The sequence below is a fragment of the Malania oleifera genome, chromosome 1 (genome assembly GCF_029873635.1).
Source record: "Malania oleifera isolate guangnan ecotype guangnan chromosome 1, ASM2987363v1, whole genome shotgun sequence".
NCBI classification, from domain to species: Eukaryota; Viridiplantae; Streptophyta; class Magnoliopsida; order Santalales; family Ximeniaceae; genus Malania; species Malania oleifera.
Genome location: NC_080417.1, coordinates 110,915,813 through 110,930,924, shown reverse-complemented (window position 1 = coordinate 110,930,924; position 15,112 = coordinate 110,915,813). Strand labels below are relative to the sequence as shown.

Genomic DNA, 15,112 nt, shown 5'->3' with positions numbered 1-15,112 from the left:
TAAAAGTGTTAGGTTCGTGAAAAGAATGAAAAAAAAAAAAAAAAAAGACCATTAATAAACACACACATATGTGTGTGTGTGTGTGTGTGTGTGTGTGTTTAGGAAATGGGCACATCCCACAACTCAGTGAGTCGCTGCCAGGTGGCATTAACCAAAGTTTAGAAGGGAAATCAAAGGAGGTGGCCTCAATTACTAGGGGCATTAGTATACCACCTTCTCCTTACAAGGTAGGTGCTGGCACTGGCAGCATGCATTAATAGCAAAAAACATGTTTTTTTTGTTTTTGTTTTCGTTTTTTTTGCTTTTGTTTTCCCAGAATACCCTAAAATATATATATATAACGCTGCTATATTTTTCTGCTTTAATTTTTTAATGAAAAAATTGTTGGCAGAGATTTCATTTAGGAAAACAACAATTCAGCAGCTGGGCTTCTCCTGCTCAGCACCATACAAGTTAATAGAGACCACCCACAAAAAAAAAAAAAAAAGGCAAAAGAGAAGAGAAGCATTAATTAACATGGAACCAAACAGGTGGTGGAAAGAGTACAAGCAGCACTCCAAACAGTCCCCAACCCCTTCCAACATGCCATTAAAGAAAAGATGCTCTAAAAACAGGACACTTGACTGCTAGACTTTCTCCTTAGTTTTTCAAATAATCCAACACCTATGCCTAATCCCATTAATGCTCCCTCTTGCCTCCCATTTCACATTTTATCTTCTCATTTTCTCCTTTTGTTTTTCCTAAATCCCTAGCTACTTTGCATACAATATAAGAAATTAACCCTAAATTATGTGTTTTAGGCACTCGTCAAGATTATGTTATTGTAAGGTTTTTATTTTGACCCTTACCTGATTGTAGTTTTTATTGAGAATTTCACTTGTGAGTTTGTCTTACATTGAAAAGATTGAGTGAATGATGAGTGCTTATATAGATGGTTTGACCCAAAATCTAATAGGCTTAAACTTTTGGGTCAAGTTGGTGCTCACTTATGTGTATCAAACTCACCCATGAATTTCTCTGGTATTAACAGTTTTATGTATCAGACCAGACTTTCTTAATTAATTGTTTTACAATCATGCCCTGGTCTAAATTGAGCATATATGCATTAAAATCATAAATTAGGGTATGTTATTAGTTTATGTTTCTATAAACCAGTCTACATGGTTGGTTGCTCAAGTTGACCTTCATTTATTTTGCATATATGCACAATTAAAGGAGAGTTTACATTCGATTTTACCTTTTATATCCATGTTCTGAGATATAAAAGTAATTGTACACAAAGAACATTATGATCTGACAAGAATTATTTCGAATGACGCCAAAATATTAGGTTCAAAAAATTCTGTAATGCTATGGGCATGCATTCCACGTGTCATTTTTCCTTTCCTTATCGTTTTGCTAATTATTTTTGTTCAGCTTTTTTTCAAATTGCAACTCTTATTTTCCATCAATAGCTAGCACTAGTATGAAAGCGATTAAATTCATAAATCTATGCTTAGATCTTATTCTATTGAGTGATATACACATAATGTCTCTCAATGCAGATCAAGTTTATGACGTGTTGAATCTAAGAGATTCGTCCATTATAGTTTACTATTACAGGTAAGCAAATCTTTGTCATTGGACTGAAATTAAATTCTTTTCTTTCATATTTTTATTTTTTTTTTAGGGTTGTAAACACCTCATTTTGTTCAAGGCTTATATAACAAAAACTGGGCAAAATTTTTATTCAATAAAATGAGAAAATAAAAGAAAAAACTTCTGAATATAGAGAAAATAAATTTTTACATTGAAAAATAAAAAAAAGTAAAAATAGAAAAAAAAAAAAAGAAATAAAAAAAGTGGGCCAACATCTTTAGTTTTAAACCTACAAAAGAAAATCCAGCAATTAGGCATGTGGGAAATGTGAAAATTTTGAAATAATTTGATTAACTAAATTGGGTGTTGATTGATCTAATCAATATTAAACTTGAATGAATCCCCAAGCTTATAAAGAGAGGATTTATGAGGGTGAGGGACATAGATGTTGAGATTGAGATACAGATACAGATTGGGACGGAAATTGTTGAGAATTTTGATAAGAAATTGTGAGGATTAGAAAGAAGGCAAAGGTTGGTTTCCTTTAATTTTTTTTCGTTTTGTTTAACTTCTTGTATAATTAAAATTGCAAAATTTTAAATTCAATATTTTGTGATTTGAATGTAAGTAGAAATTTTAATCCAAATTGATTACTCATTTGGATTCAAGATTTGGATATGAACACCCATATTTGATTACCTGAGATCTGACTCAAAAATTCGAATCAACTTGACCTGGATCCAAGTCAACTAACCCAAATACCCAACCTAGGTCCAATGACATGGGTCTCACTTAGACACTTGGACCCAAGTCAATGTTGACTTGAGTCAATTTAGCCCAATTAGTCCATTTTTTTCCCCTCTTGCCCAAAATGGTGTGATCCAATTAAAACCCAAACCCAGGTTAAAGCCCAAAATATAGGAGGCCCCAATTAGGGTCTAACTCAAACTAGGCCAACCGACCCACAACCAATTTAAGTCTAATACTCTAAAGCTCAGTTGGGCTCGACCCATTTGGGTCTAAGATAATTCAGCCTAACCCAAACTCAATCATAACTATAACCAAAGTCCAAATCCCATGATCCATTCACTAAAACCCTAACCCTAAGTTGAACCTGGACGGAAACTTAACTTAGGTTAATTAATACCCCAAACCCTCTTTGGATTTTGAGAAAATGTAGGAAAATTTAAGGAAATTTATACATAATAACAGGAAAAGAACAAAGAAAGGTGACTTAGCTTAGGGTTTCGGATCGATTAGATTGTCCTTTGTTTTCTTCTACGGATTAAATTTACAGAAATGACAAAAAAAAAAAAGAAGTCAAATTCAAAAGAAAGAAAACAAAGAGAGAGACAGAGAGAGATCTCTGTGAGGAAAAAAGAAAGAGATAGACAGATAGATATACGATTTGTGTGAATAAATCCTATCTTATTGTAGGTTTATGTATTAGATCAGACTTTATTTATTAATTATTTTTACTATCATGCCCTCGTGAAAGGTTTTTATTTTGACTCTTATCTTATTGTAGGTTTATGTATTAGACCAGACTTTCTTAATTAATTATTTTTACAATCATGCTCTGGTCTAAATTGAGCATATATATATATGCATTAAAATCATAAATTAGGGTTTGTTATTAGTTTGTGTTTCTATGAACCATTCTACATGATTGGTTGCACAAGTTTGCCTTCATTTTTTTTTGCATATATGCACAATTAAAGGAGAGTTTACATTCCATTTTACCTTTTATATTCATATGCTGAGATATAAAAGTAATTGTACACAAAAGAACATTATGTTCTGACAAGAATTGTTTCGAATGACGCCAAAATATTAGGTACAATAAATTTTGTAATGCTACAGCCATGTATTCCACGTGTCATTTTTCTTTTCCTTTTTCATTGTTTTGCTAATTATTTTTGTTCAGCTATTTTTCAAATCGCAACTCTTATTTTCCATCAATAGCTAGCAATAGTATGAAAGCGATTAACTTCATAGATCTAGGCTTAGATCTTATTCTATTGAGTGATATACACACAATGTCTATCGATGCAAATCAAGTTTCTGACTTGTTGAATCTAAGAGATTCGTCCATTATACTTACTATTACAGGTAAAATATAAGTAGTGCTTTGATGTGCTAATTAGTGCATGTGTAGATGCAAAACTAAGGTAATTGATGATTATTTTGATGTGCTAATTAGTGCTTAACCTGATAACTTGGTATTTTAACATTGTAGTAAATAAAGACGAAAATAATATTTTCTTAAACTCTTCATATTGTAACAGGTGAAAAGTTGTTGAATTCCATATTTGAAAAGAAATCAAACGATGATCTAATAAAAAACTATATTTTCATTTAATAGAGAAAAAATTCAAAAAAAAAAATAAAAAGATAGAAGAGTAGGTTTTCTTTTCTTTTTTTTTTGGATATTTTTTAAGGAAGAATGTTTAAACAAAATCCATTGGACATCACATAGACTTTTGGAGAGTTGAAATTGACTTGACTGTTGTATGTTTTATTTTTATTTAAAGGGAAAAAAATCATAAATGCAAGTTGAGCATCATTGGAGTGGAAGCATGATGTGTTCCGTAGATGCAATGTATAAATGGAGAAGATGGTTGCTAATTACACTCTATCACAACTTCTCCTGCATTCTCATTTGAAGGCTTGGATCTAAAATCTCTAAGATAAAGTTTTAATTAGAATTATTAGATATGTAATGTATTAATCTTGAAGCATGATTTATTCTCTATGCAATAGATGCTTTAATTTTTTTGCTATTTACTAAAATTTGTTTATATAGAAATTTTTACTTGTGAGTTTGTCTCACATAAGAAAGTTTGGGTGCATAATGGTTGCTTGTATATATGTAGTAAGACTAAATATCTAATAGTTTTAAGTTTTTCGATCAAGTTTGTACTTACCATGCATATCAAGCCCTATCACGGACTTTTCCAGTGCTAACAAGTGATATAAGAGCCAGTGGTTTGCAACTTTGGGTTAGTGACATCATAAATTCAAGGTATGATGCTTTGGCATGTTGAAAATTGGAGGACAAAATATGTGACCAAGGTCAATAAGGATCATATAGACCTAATAGATGGACTCAAATAGAGTTAAAACATTAGCGGTAAGATTGGTTTGCAAGCATGTAGGATGCAATTAATCTAAGACATTTAGGACGCAAGGAAAAGACCCATTAAGCAATTGTTAGACAATTGGGCTTGCTCCCATGGGGTGATGGTTCCCTCTCAAGGTTCGGAGATGGTTCAAATTGGGCTTGAGTATTCATAAATTTATTCTTGCGATTGTAAACACATTGAAGATGAGCGATGATGAGTAAGCTCTTATGGTTTCGTGCCCTTTGCCATAGCATGTTGAGTAATGGCTCCTAGTCAGTTGCACGTCACTGACTGGTCACGAATGATTTTCATTCAATGGAGAGTAGTTGGAACTCACAGGTGAGGGGAGACTGTTGAGAATTCCACTTATGAGATTATCCCACATTAGAAAAATAGAGTTGAAGATAGGTACTATTTATATATATGGTTGGGTCCAAAACCTAATAAACATAAACTTTTGGGTTAAGTTGGTACATGGAATGTAGGATTGGTTTGGTGGCATGTGAAATGCAATCTACAACTATTTGAGAATGGGCTTCTCCAATGAGGGTGATGGTTTCCTCTCAAAGAGGTTGGGCACAAGTGTTCATGTGTGTGTGTCCTACAAATGTAAACATGTGGAGAGGAATGGAGAAAAGAGGACTGCCATGGTTTTGTGCCATTCTCCAAGAATAGTGGCTCCTATTTGGTTGTATAACAAACAATGACTTTCACTTAAAAGAAGTGGTTGAAACTGACAAGTGAGAGGGAGAAATTCCATTTGTGCGCTTGTCCCACATTGAAAAGTTTGAATGGATGATGGGTGTTCTATATGAATGATTGGGCTCAAGACCAATGAACTTAAACGTTTGGGTCAAGTTAGTACACACTCGTGCAAATCAAGCTTGTGTATGAACTTCTCCGATATTGTCATGTTTGAGTTGTGTAAAGTGAGCTACTCAACTTGGTTGAATTTACATACCGTTTGGGTTATAAAATAAAATAGGATAGGAATATAATTTAATGAAAAATTGAATAAAGAGAATGAGTAAATCAAATGATAAATTCAATTTCACTCCACATGAGTTTATTTCCTTTCTATATAGTATACATGCAATTAGTTTTTAATAGTGTTGAAGCATGGCTCCAATGATTGTTCTCTATATTTTGATATGAAATAACAATAAGTATGAACCATATTCTATCCAAAGGCGATAATTGGTAAGAAGGAAAGAAGGAAAAAAACTGAAAGGCAAAGAAAAACTATACAAGGGAAAGAGGAAGAAAAGAGAATGGAAAGAAAGAATATCACTCAATTAGATCGAAATTTTTCCTTACATCTATTTTTCTTTTGCTTTTTTGGAGAGAGAGAGAGAGAGAGAGAGAGAGAGAGAGAGGAATTTGATTTTTTGCACTTTTTTCATGCTTTTTTTTTTATTCTCTTATTTCCTCCTGCTAAATAAAATCTTACTACTTTGAGAGTTTATTTGGAACTTGAAAAAAATTAGGGAAAAGAAAAGAAAGAAAAGAAAAATATGAAAGAATTTCCTTATTCATGTTTGACTATCAAAGAAAGTATGAAAATATACATGCGCAACAAATAAATGAACAAAAAAAAATTAATTTTACACATTATTAATATTTAAAATTTCTTAATTTTAAATCATATTGGAACATGTTATGAATTGTGGCTCGCATTCTCAAGGAAAGCATGAAGGAAATCAAGTTTGGCAGCAGATTTCAGGAAATTTACATATTGCCTGAAATCGTCGACGGTTTGGCTCAGAATGCCCAGCGCAGATTTCAAATTTTGAATAATTGGACACTAATACGGTTGGGTTTCGGGGGGAAACCTCCAAGGAGGCTTATATATACATAGTATACGTTGTATATGGCGGTATAAGTGTGATTGAGAGAATTATTGTGAGGCTTATATATTGTTCTTATAATTTGGACAAGAAGATAGTGAATCTTTACCGTTTGCTCCCGCGGATGTAAGTATTGCCAAACCACGTAATTCTTGTTGTCATTGTTATTGTTATTGTTTTATTTACTTGTTGTGGTTGTGGAATTGTTTTATTTACCATTTAGATTATTGCATTGTGTGTTTGATCTTTTACACAAATATATATATATATATATATATATATATTCTGTTATGCATATTTGAGGGTTTTTACCCAACAATTAGTATCAGAGCATTGTTGTAATGGTTTCTGCATCTTCATTTGTGAAATTTGATGTTGTCGAGTTTGATGGAACTAAAAATTTTTATTTGTGGCAGAGAATGGTGAAGGATCTTTTGGTGCAGCAAGGCATGGTGAAGGTTTAATACGAAATTCAACTAGAAGGCATGGATGAAGCGACTTGGAATGAATTGGGGACAATGGCAGTATCAACCATCCGAATTTATTTGACTAATGAAGTATTGTATAACGTCATGGATGAGGATTCTCCGACATTAGTTTGGAAAAAAATGGAAAGTCGATATATGTTTAGGGGTTCATTAAAATCTGAAAATGTAGTGGAGGAAGATTCAAAATGCAGTGATGGGGATATGCTATGTGTTTCTATTGAAAGGTTTTGACACGAATGTATTGGGTACGACCAAGAAGGGTACTAGTTTGCTAATTTGCATGGACAGAGTTTAGCGAGATTGGTGTTATCTTAGGGTGTCTTTGTGGATGGAACTGTAGGGAGACTTTGTTTGCCGTCTCAAGGGGGTTCTATAGAGAATTGATATGGAATGTCTACCGCTCGGTACCCAAGGACAGGTTGTGGTGTCTGGGATATGTCAAAGGTCCCTCATGATTGTACAATGGGATGTTTCGACAAGCAATATAGTTGACCGTCAGTTGTGAGATGTGTTGAAGACTATACAGTGGGCTTTGGTGATAGAAGACTTGTAGCAATTTTTGTGTTTACTGTTGTGCGAAAGCCTTGTTGGAAGCTTAGGGTGAAGTCTTGGGATGTTGCATCTACAATTGTATCAGGGGTTGATGGTAGAAGCTGAAACTGCCATCAACAAGTTCAAGCGGCATTGTTTGGACTTGGTGTTTGTCTCCAATTTCTAGACTGGAGGCGGTCCCAACCTAACGTCCTAAGTTCAGGGTGGAGGAACGTGTTCATGTTTTCAGTTTCTCCTAAGGGGCGTATATTCGCCAAGGTGCAATTTGTTGTGAATTGTGGCTCACATTCTAAGAGAAAACAGGAAGGAAATTAGGTTTGACAACAGATTTTAGGCAATTTACATATTGCTTGAAACCGTCGATGGTTTGGCCCAAATCGTCGGCGGTTTGACTCGAGATGCCTAATGCAAGATTTCAAATTTTAAATAATTGGACGTTAATATGATTGGGTTTCGGGGGTTTTTTACACAACAGAACAAAAATTCATTTTAATAGTACTTTGAATATAGAGAAAAAATACAATAGAAAATAGATTTCCTTCTTATTTTTTTCCCTTTCATTTACTTGATCAAGTAAATCATAAATTTAATTTGAGCTTAAAAGAAACGGAAAAACATTTTTCCATGAGGTAAGAAAAGGAAATAAGAAGGAAATCCAATTATTTTTTCTCTATTTTCTCTCTATGTTCGATACTATTAAAAATAAAAAATTTTGTTATAATATAATTAAATATTAAGAAAAAAATAAAATGTTAATGATATGCAAAATCAAAATTTTGTTCAATTTGCTATATATTTTACTTTCTTTCTTGCTTTCTTCACAGTCCATTTGGAACAAAGATTTTATTTAAGGAAAGGAAAAGAAAGGAAAATAAAAAGAGAAGTCATCTTATATTTTATTTTCTCTCTATATTAAATACTAATAAAAGTTAAATGTGAAAAATGGGTAAAATCAAGTTTTAATTCATTGATTTGTATGTTTTTTTAATATTTTATTTCTTACTTTTCTTGATAACCAAATATGAAAAAAATGGGTTCCTTTAGCTCTTTTCCTCTCATTTTCTTAATATTTTTCTTTACAAATTAAGTCTCAATAGCTAAACATGAAAAATTCTTTTTTAATATTTTTTAAGTTCCAAATAGAATTCAAAACAAACTATTTTCACTTCCACATAATCTATTGGCACTCTAATAGTATACTACTTAATTTTCTTTCTAATGTAACCATATTATATGATATAAATGAATCGTTACAAGAAAATTTTCACTTTTATTAAGGTTATATCTAAAATCATGTACTTCGAATTTGAATTTATAAATTTAAATAAATTCCTAACTTGTTCAACACGTTAAAATAGAATGAAACACTATATATAAGCATGTAAAAACATAAATTTGAGTTTTTTTCATCACATCAGACATTATATCAACATAATATTTTCATATAAAACACATATTAAAAATACAGAAAGGCTTGAATTGATTTAAAAGAAAAAGAAAAACATTCTTAGAGTTAAAAAAAAAACATTTTATAGAATGCACAAGGACTAGAACTTGAACATGTTTCCTCAGATGGACAGTGTGTAAATAGGATTAACTCCTTTATTTGTTAGAAAAGACATTAAATTAAATACAGCAGAGAGAGAGAGAGAGAGAGAGAGAGAGAACAATGTGTAAAACAGGGGCAAGAGCGAAGGGACCCATCGGGGGGTGGAGAAGTGGATAAAAATCCGCTGTTTGAACAGCCCACCGGAAAACCAACCCATGGCCCCTGGTTTTTTTCCATATTCCCCTGATCCAGACTCCATCGCTCCTTCGCCTTGCCCTAAAGCCATCTCCTTTTATACTCCTCCCCATCACCTTCACCACCACCGCCAACAGAGACGCGAATTCTCACATCTCTGTCTTTCTTTTCTTACTTATCGACAGGACCAAGACCCTTATAGTGACAGCCGTATGTGCCACCGCTCTTTCTCTCCTCCTCTCTGTCTCCCTCTCTATATATACCGTGCTCTGGTTCCTCTGCTGGCTACCCAGAGTTGTTCATTTCTCTCGTCGCCTTTTCTCCGTTGGTGCTTTCATTGCATACCCATTTCTTATTTTGGCATTTTCTAGTGTTCTGGGCGTTGCCCATCTCGAATTATCCTTTGCGTAGTTCCGCAATCCATGTAATGCCATTTGCTCTGTTCTTCGATAGAGTTTGATTTTGTGGGGAGTCTTGGTATTGTGCCAATACAGGGATCGCAATTCTTCACTTTATTTGTAGAATTTTCGGGGTTACCTGTATAGGATTACCTGTAACTTTGAGTTCCAATGGGGATTGAGCGGTTTTTAGCTGATCGGAAAGGTAATGAGTTTTGCGAATTGCCGAAGGTGACGAACAGTAAGTCCAAGAAAAACCGGCGACGGCCGAAGAAGCCGCCGCTGCCGCTCTCTCCGGTGCAAAGGCTATTTGAAACGTGCAAGCAAGTATTCTCCTTTGGTGGGACTGGCACTGTTCCCCCTTCCAATTATGTCGAGCAGCTGCGTTCGGTTTTGGGTATGTGATGCTCTTTACTATGCTGATCTCGAGCTTTTAACTCGAGATGGTAATAGGGTGCTTTGGTTTCTCTTGCTGTTTTACTTTGACTTTTCTTTCTTTCTTTTTGATATGTTTTATTATGGGCAAGCCTCAAATTTGAAATTTGAATTGCCTGCAAGATTTTTTCAATACACATCATGCTAGCATTATCGAGATTTGTCTATTTCAAGAGTTGGCATTAACCAACAATTCTTATTGTTGGGGATATTCGTGAATTGATTTAGGGGGATCGTTGCCTGCATGACGTGAATGTTTATTAGAGGCATCCATTTTATCTGTGTTGGGGAAATTTTGAAAAGAATTTTGAATTGTCATGACTCATAAGCTTGCCTTTTTTGCCGTACCTAACATGAATCAGACATTTCTAGCCCATTGTATAAAGATTTTTGTCTTCCTTTGTTGCATTATGCAGCTTCAATGTATTTGGCCGCAGTGGTGATGGTGCATTTCCGTTTCAAATCTGTTCATGTTCTTTGAACACTGTTTGTTTTATGTGCCAATCTCTGAGTGTCAGTTCTGAATTTGAAATACCCAATTCCGGTCAGCATTTTATTAAATAGAGATGCATTGCATCAGGGTCATAGATGGTTAGATACATGTTCTGGACATGTTTTGGGTGCTATTGTTTTAAATCTGTGGATTGTGTTTATCTTTCACAACAAAAGGCAATTTGAAATTCTATTCAGATGAATACAAAAACGCGTAAAGGTATTGTGCTCAACATTTGGCAATTTATAAATGCCAAGTGTTCACCGGTTTTAACTTTGTAACTTGAAATGCATCAATAATGCCATTGTATATTAATTGGTATCCACATGTATTTTCTGTTCATACTAAGAGGAAAAGCTGTAACTTTCCACTAAATTGTCGAAATTTCGTCAAAATTGTTGAAATTTTTGTTGGAATTTCCGATTTCTGTCACCCTTGAAATCGAAATGGCAGTCAATTTTCGTCTTGCATAGTTTCCGTCAAAATCTCAACAAATCATCTAAAATTTTTTAAAATCTTGAAATTTTAGCGAAGCTAGTTGATATTTGAACTATGTAATGAAATTTCCTTGAAATTTAAATGAAGGATTTAGAAGTAAAATGAAATTTCTCTTTTAATTTATTTTATTTATTTTTATCAAAAGAATTATTATTATAAGTGTTTTTGAAATTATATGAAAAAATAAAATTACAACAATGTTTTATTTACCCATTCATTTTCAAATTATCATTATTTGTATAATAAATAATATTGAAATAATTTATGAATTTCATTTGTATTAACTGATTCTCTAAATATATTTAATGTACATTATCTTGCGAATATGTTTGACGCACATATTATATTACAACTTCTCCACCTTATACATAGCACAGAGTATGTTTGATGCACATATTATATTACAATTTCTCCACCTTATACACAACATAGATGTATTTACTCGTAATATATATTAGTCTTAAAACTTACATTAGTATGTCTATTAATCATTTCTAAAGATTCATAAAAGAATTCCATGTTTTTCTATTTATTTCCATTATTTTTTCAAATTGAAATCAATGTTGACATCGAAATCGAAATTTCCGTTGAAATTTTCCTTACTTTTGGAGCTTCGAAATTTGAGTCGAAATCGAAATTTAAGACCTTGTCTATAACAAGGTCTGAACAATTGAGTAAGATTCAATAAGATTCAAAGCACCTATGGATTAAGTACTCAATCTAATCCTCCAACTTTTGCAGGTTTATAGATAACAGCTTCGTTTCTCTTTATTTATTTATTTATTTAATTTTTTGCATATTTATGGTGAAATGATTGTGTTTGTTAGCCCTTGTGTAGATTTATTTTTTGAGAGGGCTATTGTTATATGTGGTATTTGAAGTTGATCAATTATCGTAATTAGTCTCATTTGAAATGAGGTTGTCCTCATGGATTAAATGCTCATCTTAGGATTTCAAGGCTGAAGTATTTTGCATTTTTCTTTATATTTCTGATGAAATGGGGCGAGCTTATGATCTCCCTCCCTATCTTACTTGCACACACAGATTCATGCACACTGATGCTCTTGCTTTTATTGTTTGTTTGTGTGATGCTTGCATGAGAGCTGTTGATTGTTTTATGCGAAGCTCGAATGAAGTTTTATGATCTTTCTCCTATTTTTTGCCAATACACTTATTTATCTTGCTTCTTATATGTAGATAGCCTCAAACCAGTAGATGTTGGCCTCACTCCAGATATGCCATATTTTAGAGCAACACCTCCTGGACGAACTCCTGCAATAACATACCTTCACGTCTTTGAATGTGATAGCTTCTCGGTATGTAGCTACTTTTAAGGTATTTTGAGAATTATATGAGAGAATTTAAGGTATTTTGAGAATTATATGAGAGAATTTGCGAGTCCTGAAAGATATGTTCTTTTTCTCTTTACATCTGAAGTCCTTTCAATACTCACAGATTGGTATCTTCTGCTTGCCACCGGGTGGTGTCATTCCACTTCATAATCATCCCGGAATGACTGTTTTCAGTAAGCTTCTCTTGGGTTCAATGCACATCAAAGCTTATGACTGGGCATCTGATATGCTTTGCAACACAGCTACAAATGCCAACGGTGGGTTTAATTTTTCCTTCAAGGTTTACATGTAGCATCTCTCTGATCTTTATTCAACTTGGTTGTGTTATCTGTATTTCTGTGTGCAGAAAACAATTCGATTATATGTTTGTATGCTTGCATTAAAAAAGAATGCATGTTGTTACCATTAGGGGTCGTGGCATCATGTGATTTGGAGGATGGAAGGTCATGAGTTCGAATTTTCAGGGAAGGACGACTGATTTGGGTTGGGGTGTAGGAATGACTGTTTTTTAACCCATGACATTTAATTTTAGTCCTAGGATTCTATGCAACTCTGCCTTCATTGGAGTTGCGTCAGACGAGGACTCTTAACTGCTTTGAGGAAGTGTCCACAGTTCCTGGTGTGGGACCCTATGCCAAGGCCCATGGTTTAGGCCCTTTGGGCATTGATCCGTAGTTTTTTGTGTTCATAGCAATTTTGAAGGTTTGAACGCTCTACTTCTATGTAGGAATTTCTGATTAGTACAGTAAATGACACAAGAGCTGGTCTGTCAATTGGTTTTATGTAAGGTGGTTTTGACAGCCTTGTCATTTTTCAACCTTTAGTCTGTACTTGGATGGAAAAATTTCTTTTCTGCTTCATATGTGTTCTCTTGAACAATGCAGGTGAGGTCCCTCATGTCCGGCTGGCCACCGTTAAAGTGGACTCTGATTTTACTGCTCCATGCGGCACCTCAATCCTTTATCCAGCAACTGGGGGCAACATGCACTGTTTCACTGCATTGACAGCGTGCGCAGTCCTAGATGTGCTGGGTCCACCGTACTCTGATCCCGATGGACGGCACTGTACATACTACCTTGATTACCCATTTGCTCGCTTACCAGGTAATGTTCCTGCCCTTCTTTAACTTGCTAAGATTTTCTTGCTAGTCTTGCTAGGCATTTTGATTTGATTGAGAAAATTTCAGATATTACCTATTTTTGCCCATTATAGCCTGTGCCTCTCCTTGATTTACTCCTTTGATGTCTCTCGAGACCCGCAAGCTAGCTAGCGTTTCCCAACATCCCATTTACCCACCTGAAGAAGACAATGGGAAAGCAGTAGTCCGTATAGATTTTAAAGTAAAGCTCCATACCTGTGCCAACATTTTTTAGCGAAGAAAAACTAGTCTTAAGTGTTCACACATAGCCCACTTTTGCTTCAACCCCCTGACTAAGCTAGTGGATGTGTTTTCCAACATTTCCTCAAAATGTAACAAGAATGTCACTCTTTAGCTTGAAGTCTTGTGTAGCCTCAGGATTTCACCTTGTGTCTACAGTTCTACAGTGACAGATATATAAAACGAAATAGCATCTTCTTTTTAATTGAAGCAATTGAATTAGTATAAACCATTTTTTGTGTTGAAATCGAAAACAACTTTGCTGCCTCCAATCTAGCCTGCGCACATGGATCTTTAAATCCTCCCTTTTTGTAGGGTGACCATAACACGCCTATTGTTATGTGTTGCCTGTGTTGTTTGTCCATGGTTGCTAGTCACTTTAGAAACCCAGGGTGGTATTTGAAAATTTGAGTTGCTAGTTATGGTATGCAAAAGATGATATGTTTATCTTCTTGTATTGCTACACCTAATTTCCCATCATGGAAATCATGATTATCACCTTCATGAATATTTCAGTTGATGGCGTAGCAGTGCCCGAAGAAGAGAGAGAGAGTTATGCATGGCTTAAAGAGAGGGAGAAACCCAAGGACTTAACCGTGGTTGGGGCAAAATACAGGGGCCCGAAGATCGTTGACTGACTGATCTATTTCATCTCTCAAACCATGCTAGCTATGACCGATCTCACCTGTACTGGGCAGCTGGGGAACTTCTGTTTTGGTTCTTCTTTTTCTGTTGGGACACACCAGGCACTCGACCCCCCAAGCATTCTCCTGCTGCGGCTTTCTTTCTCCTCTTTTTTGTACATAAGCGAAAAATAGAAAGAGTTGTCTGTAAGTGCTCCAGAAAGAAGTTCCAAATTGTATGTTTAGAAGTGCACTTTTTTCCTTGAGCATAATCAGTATCCTGGGTTTTCTAATCATCTTCCATGTGGGTTTCTCTCTTTTTCTTTCTTTGTTTTTTTTTCCTCCAACCCTTTGGTGATTTTGTTGAGATATGCTTGAAAAACTGGAGGCTGATCAGCAGGAAGAGAATGTTTGTTAACCAACCTATGCTTTGAATTGGTTAATTTGGGTTCATGTATTGAATGCCCCATATGCATGGCATAGCCAAAGCCTAAAGTCCAACTGAAAGAGGACTATGTAGGGTACTTTTGGGGACAGACAGAAACGTCGGTAGGAGTAATTGCCTGCTGCGAATAATTGAGATGTGCCCCTTACATGCAGT

At 34.5% G+C, this 15,112-nt stretch overlaps 1 protein-coding gene across 1 annotated transcript; it reads left to right on the top strand.

Annotated features, from left to right (window-relative positions):
- Nucleotides 1-9,052: 9,052 nt before the first annotated feature.
- On the top strand, nt 9,053-14,807 carry LOC131162195 (plant cysteine oxidase 2). The gene is made up of 5 exons (XM_058118406.1): nt 9,053-10,129; nt 12,356-12,474; nt 12,614-12,767; nt 13,395-13,613; nt 14,405-14,807. Exons 1-5 carry the CDS (start codon nt 9,904-9,906, stop codon nt 14,524-14,526), a joined length of 840 nt encoding a protein of 279 aa, XP_057974389.1. The 5' UTR covers nt 9,053-9,903; the 3' UTR covers nt 14,527-14,807.
- Nucleotides 14,808-15,112: the final 305 nt, after the last annotated feature.

Excerpts from the sequence above, each read along its gene's own strand:
- LOC131162195 (XM_058118406.1), top strand. The coding sequence starts at position 9,904 with ATGGGGATTGAGCGGTTTTTAGCTGATCGGAAAGGTAATGAGTTTTGC. Across the intron at positions 10,130-12,355 it reads GCAGCTGCGTTCGGTTTTGG|ATAGCCTCAAACCAGTAGAT; the intron begins GTATGTGATGCT and ends TCTTATATGTAG. Across the intron at positions 13,614-14,404 it reads CCCATTTGCTCGCTTACCAG|TTGATGGCGTAGCAGTGCCC; the intron begins GTAATGTTCCTG and ends TGAATATTTCAG.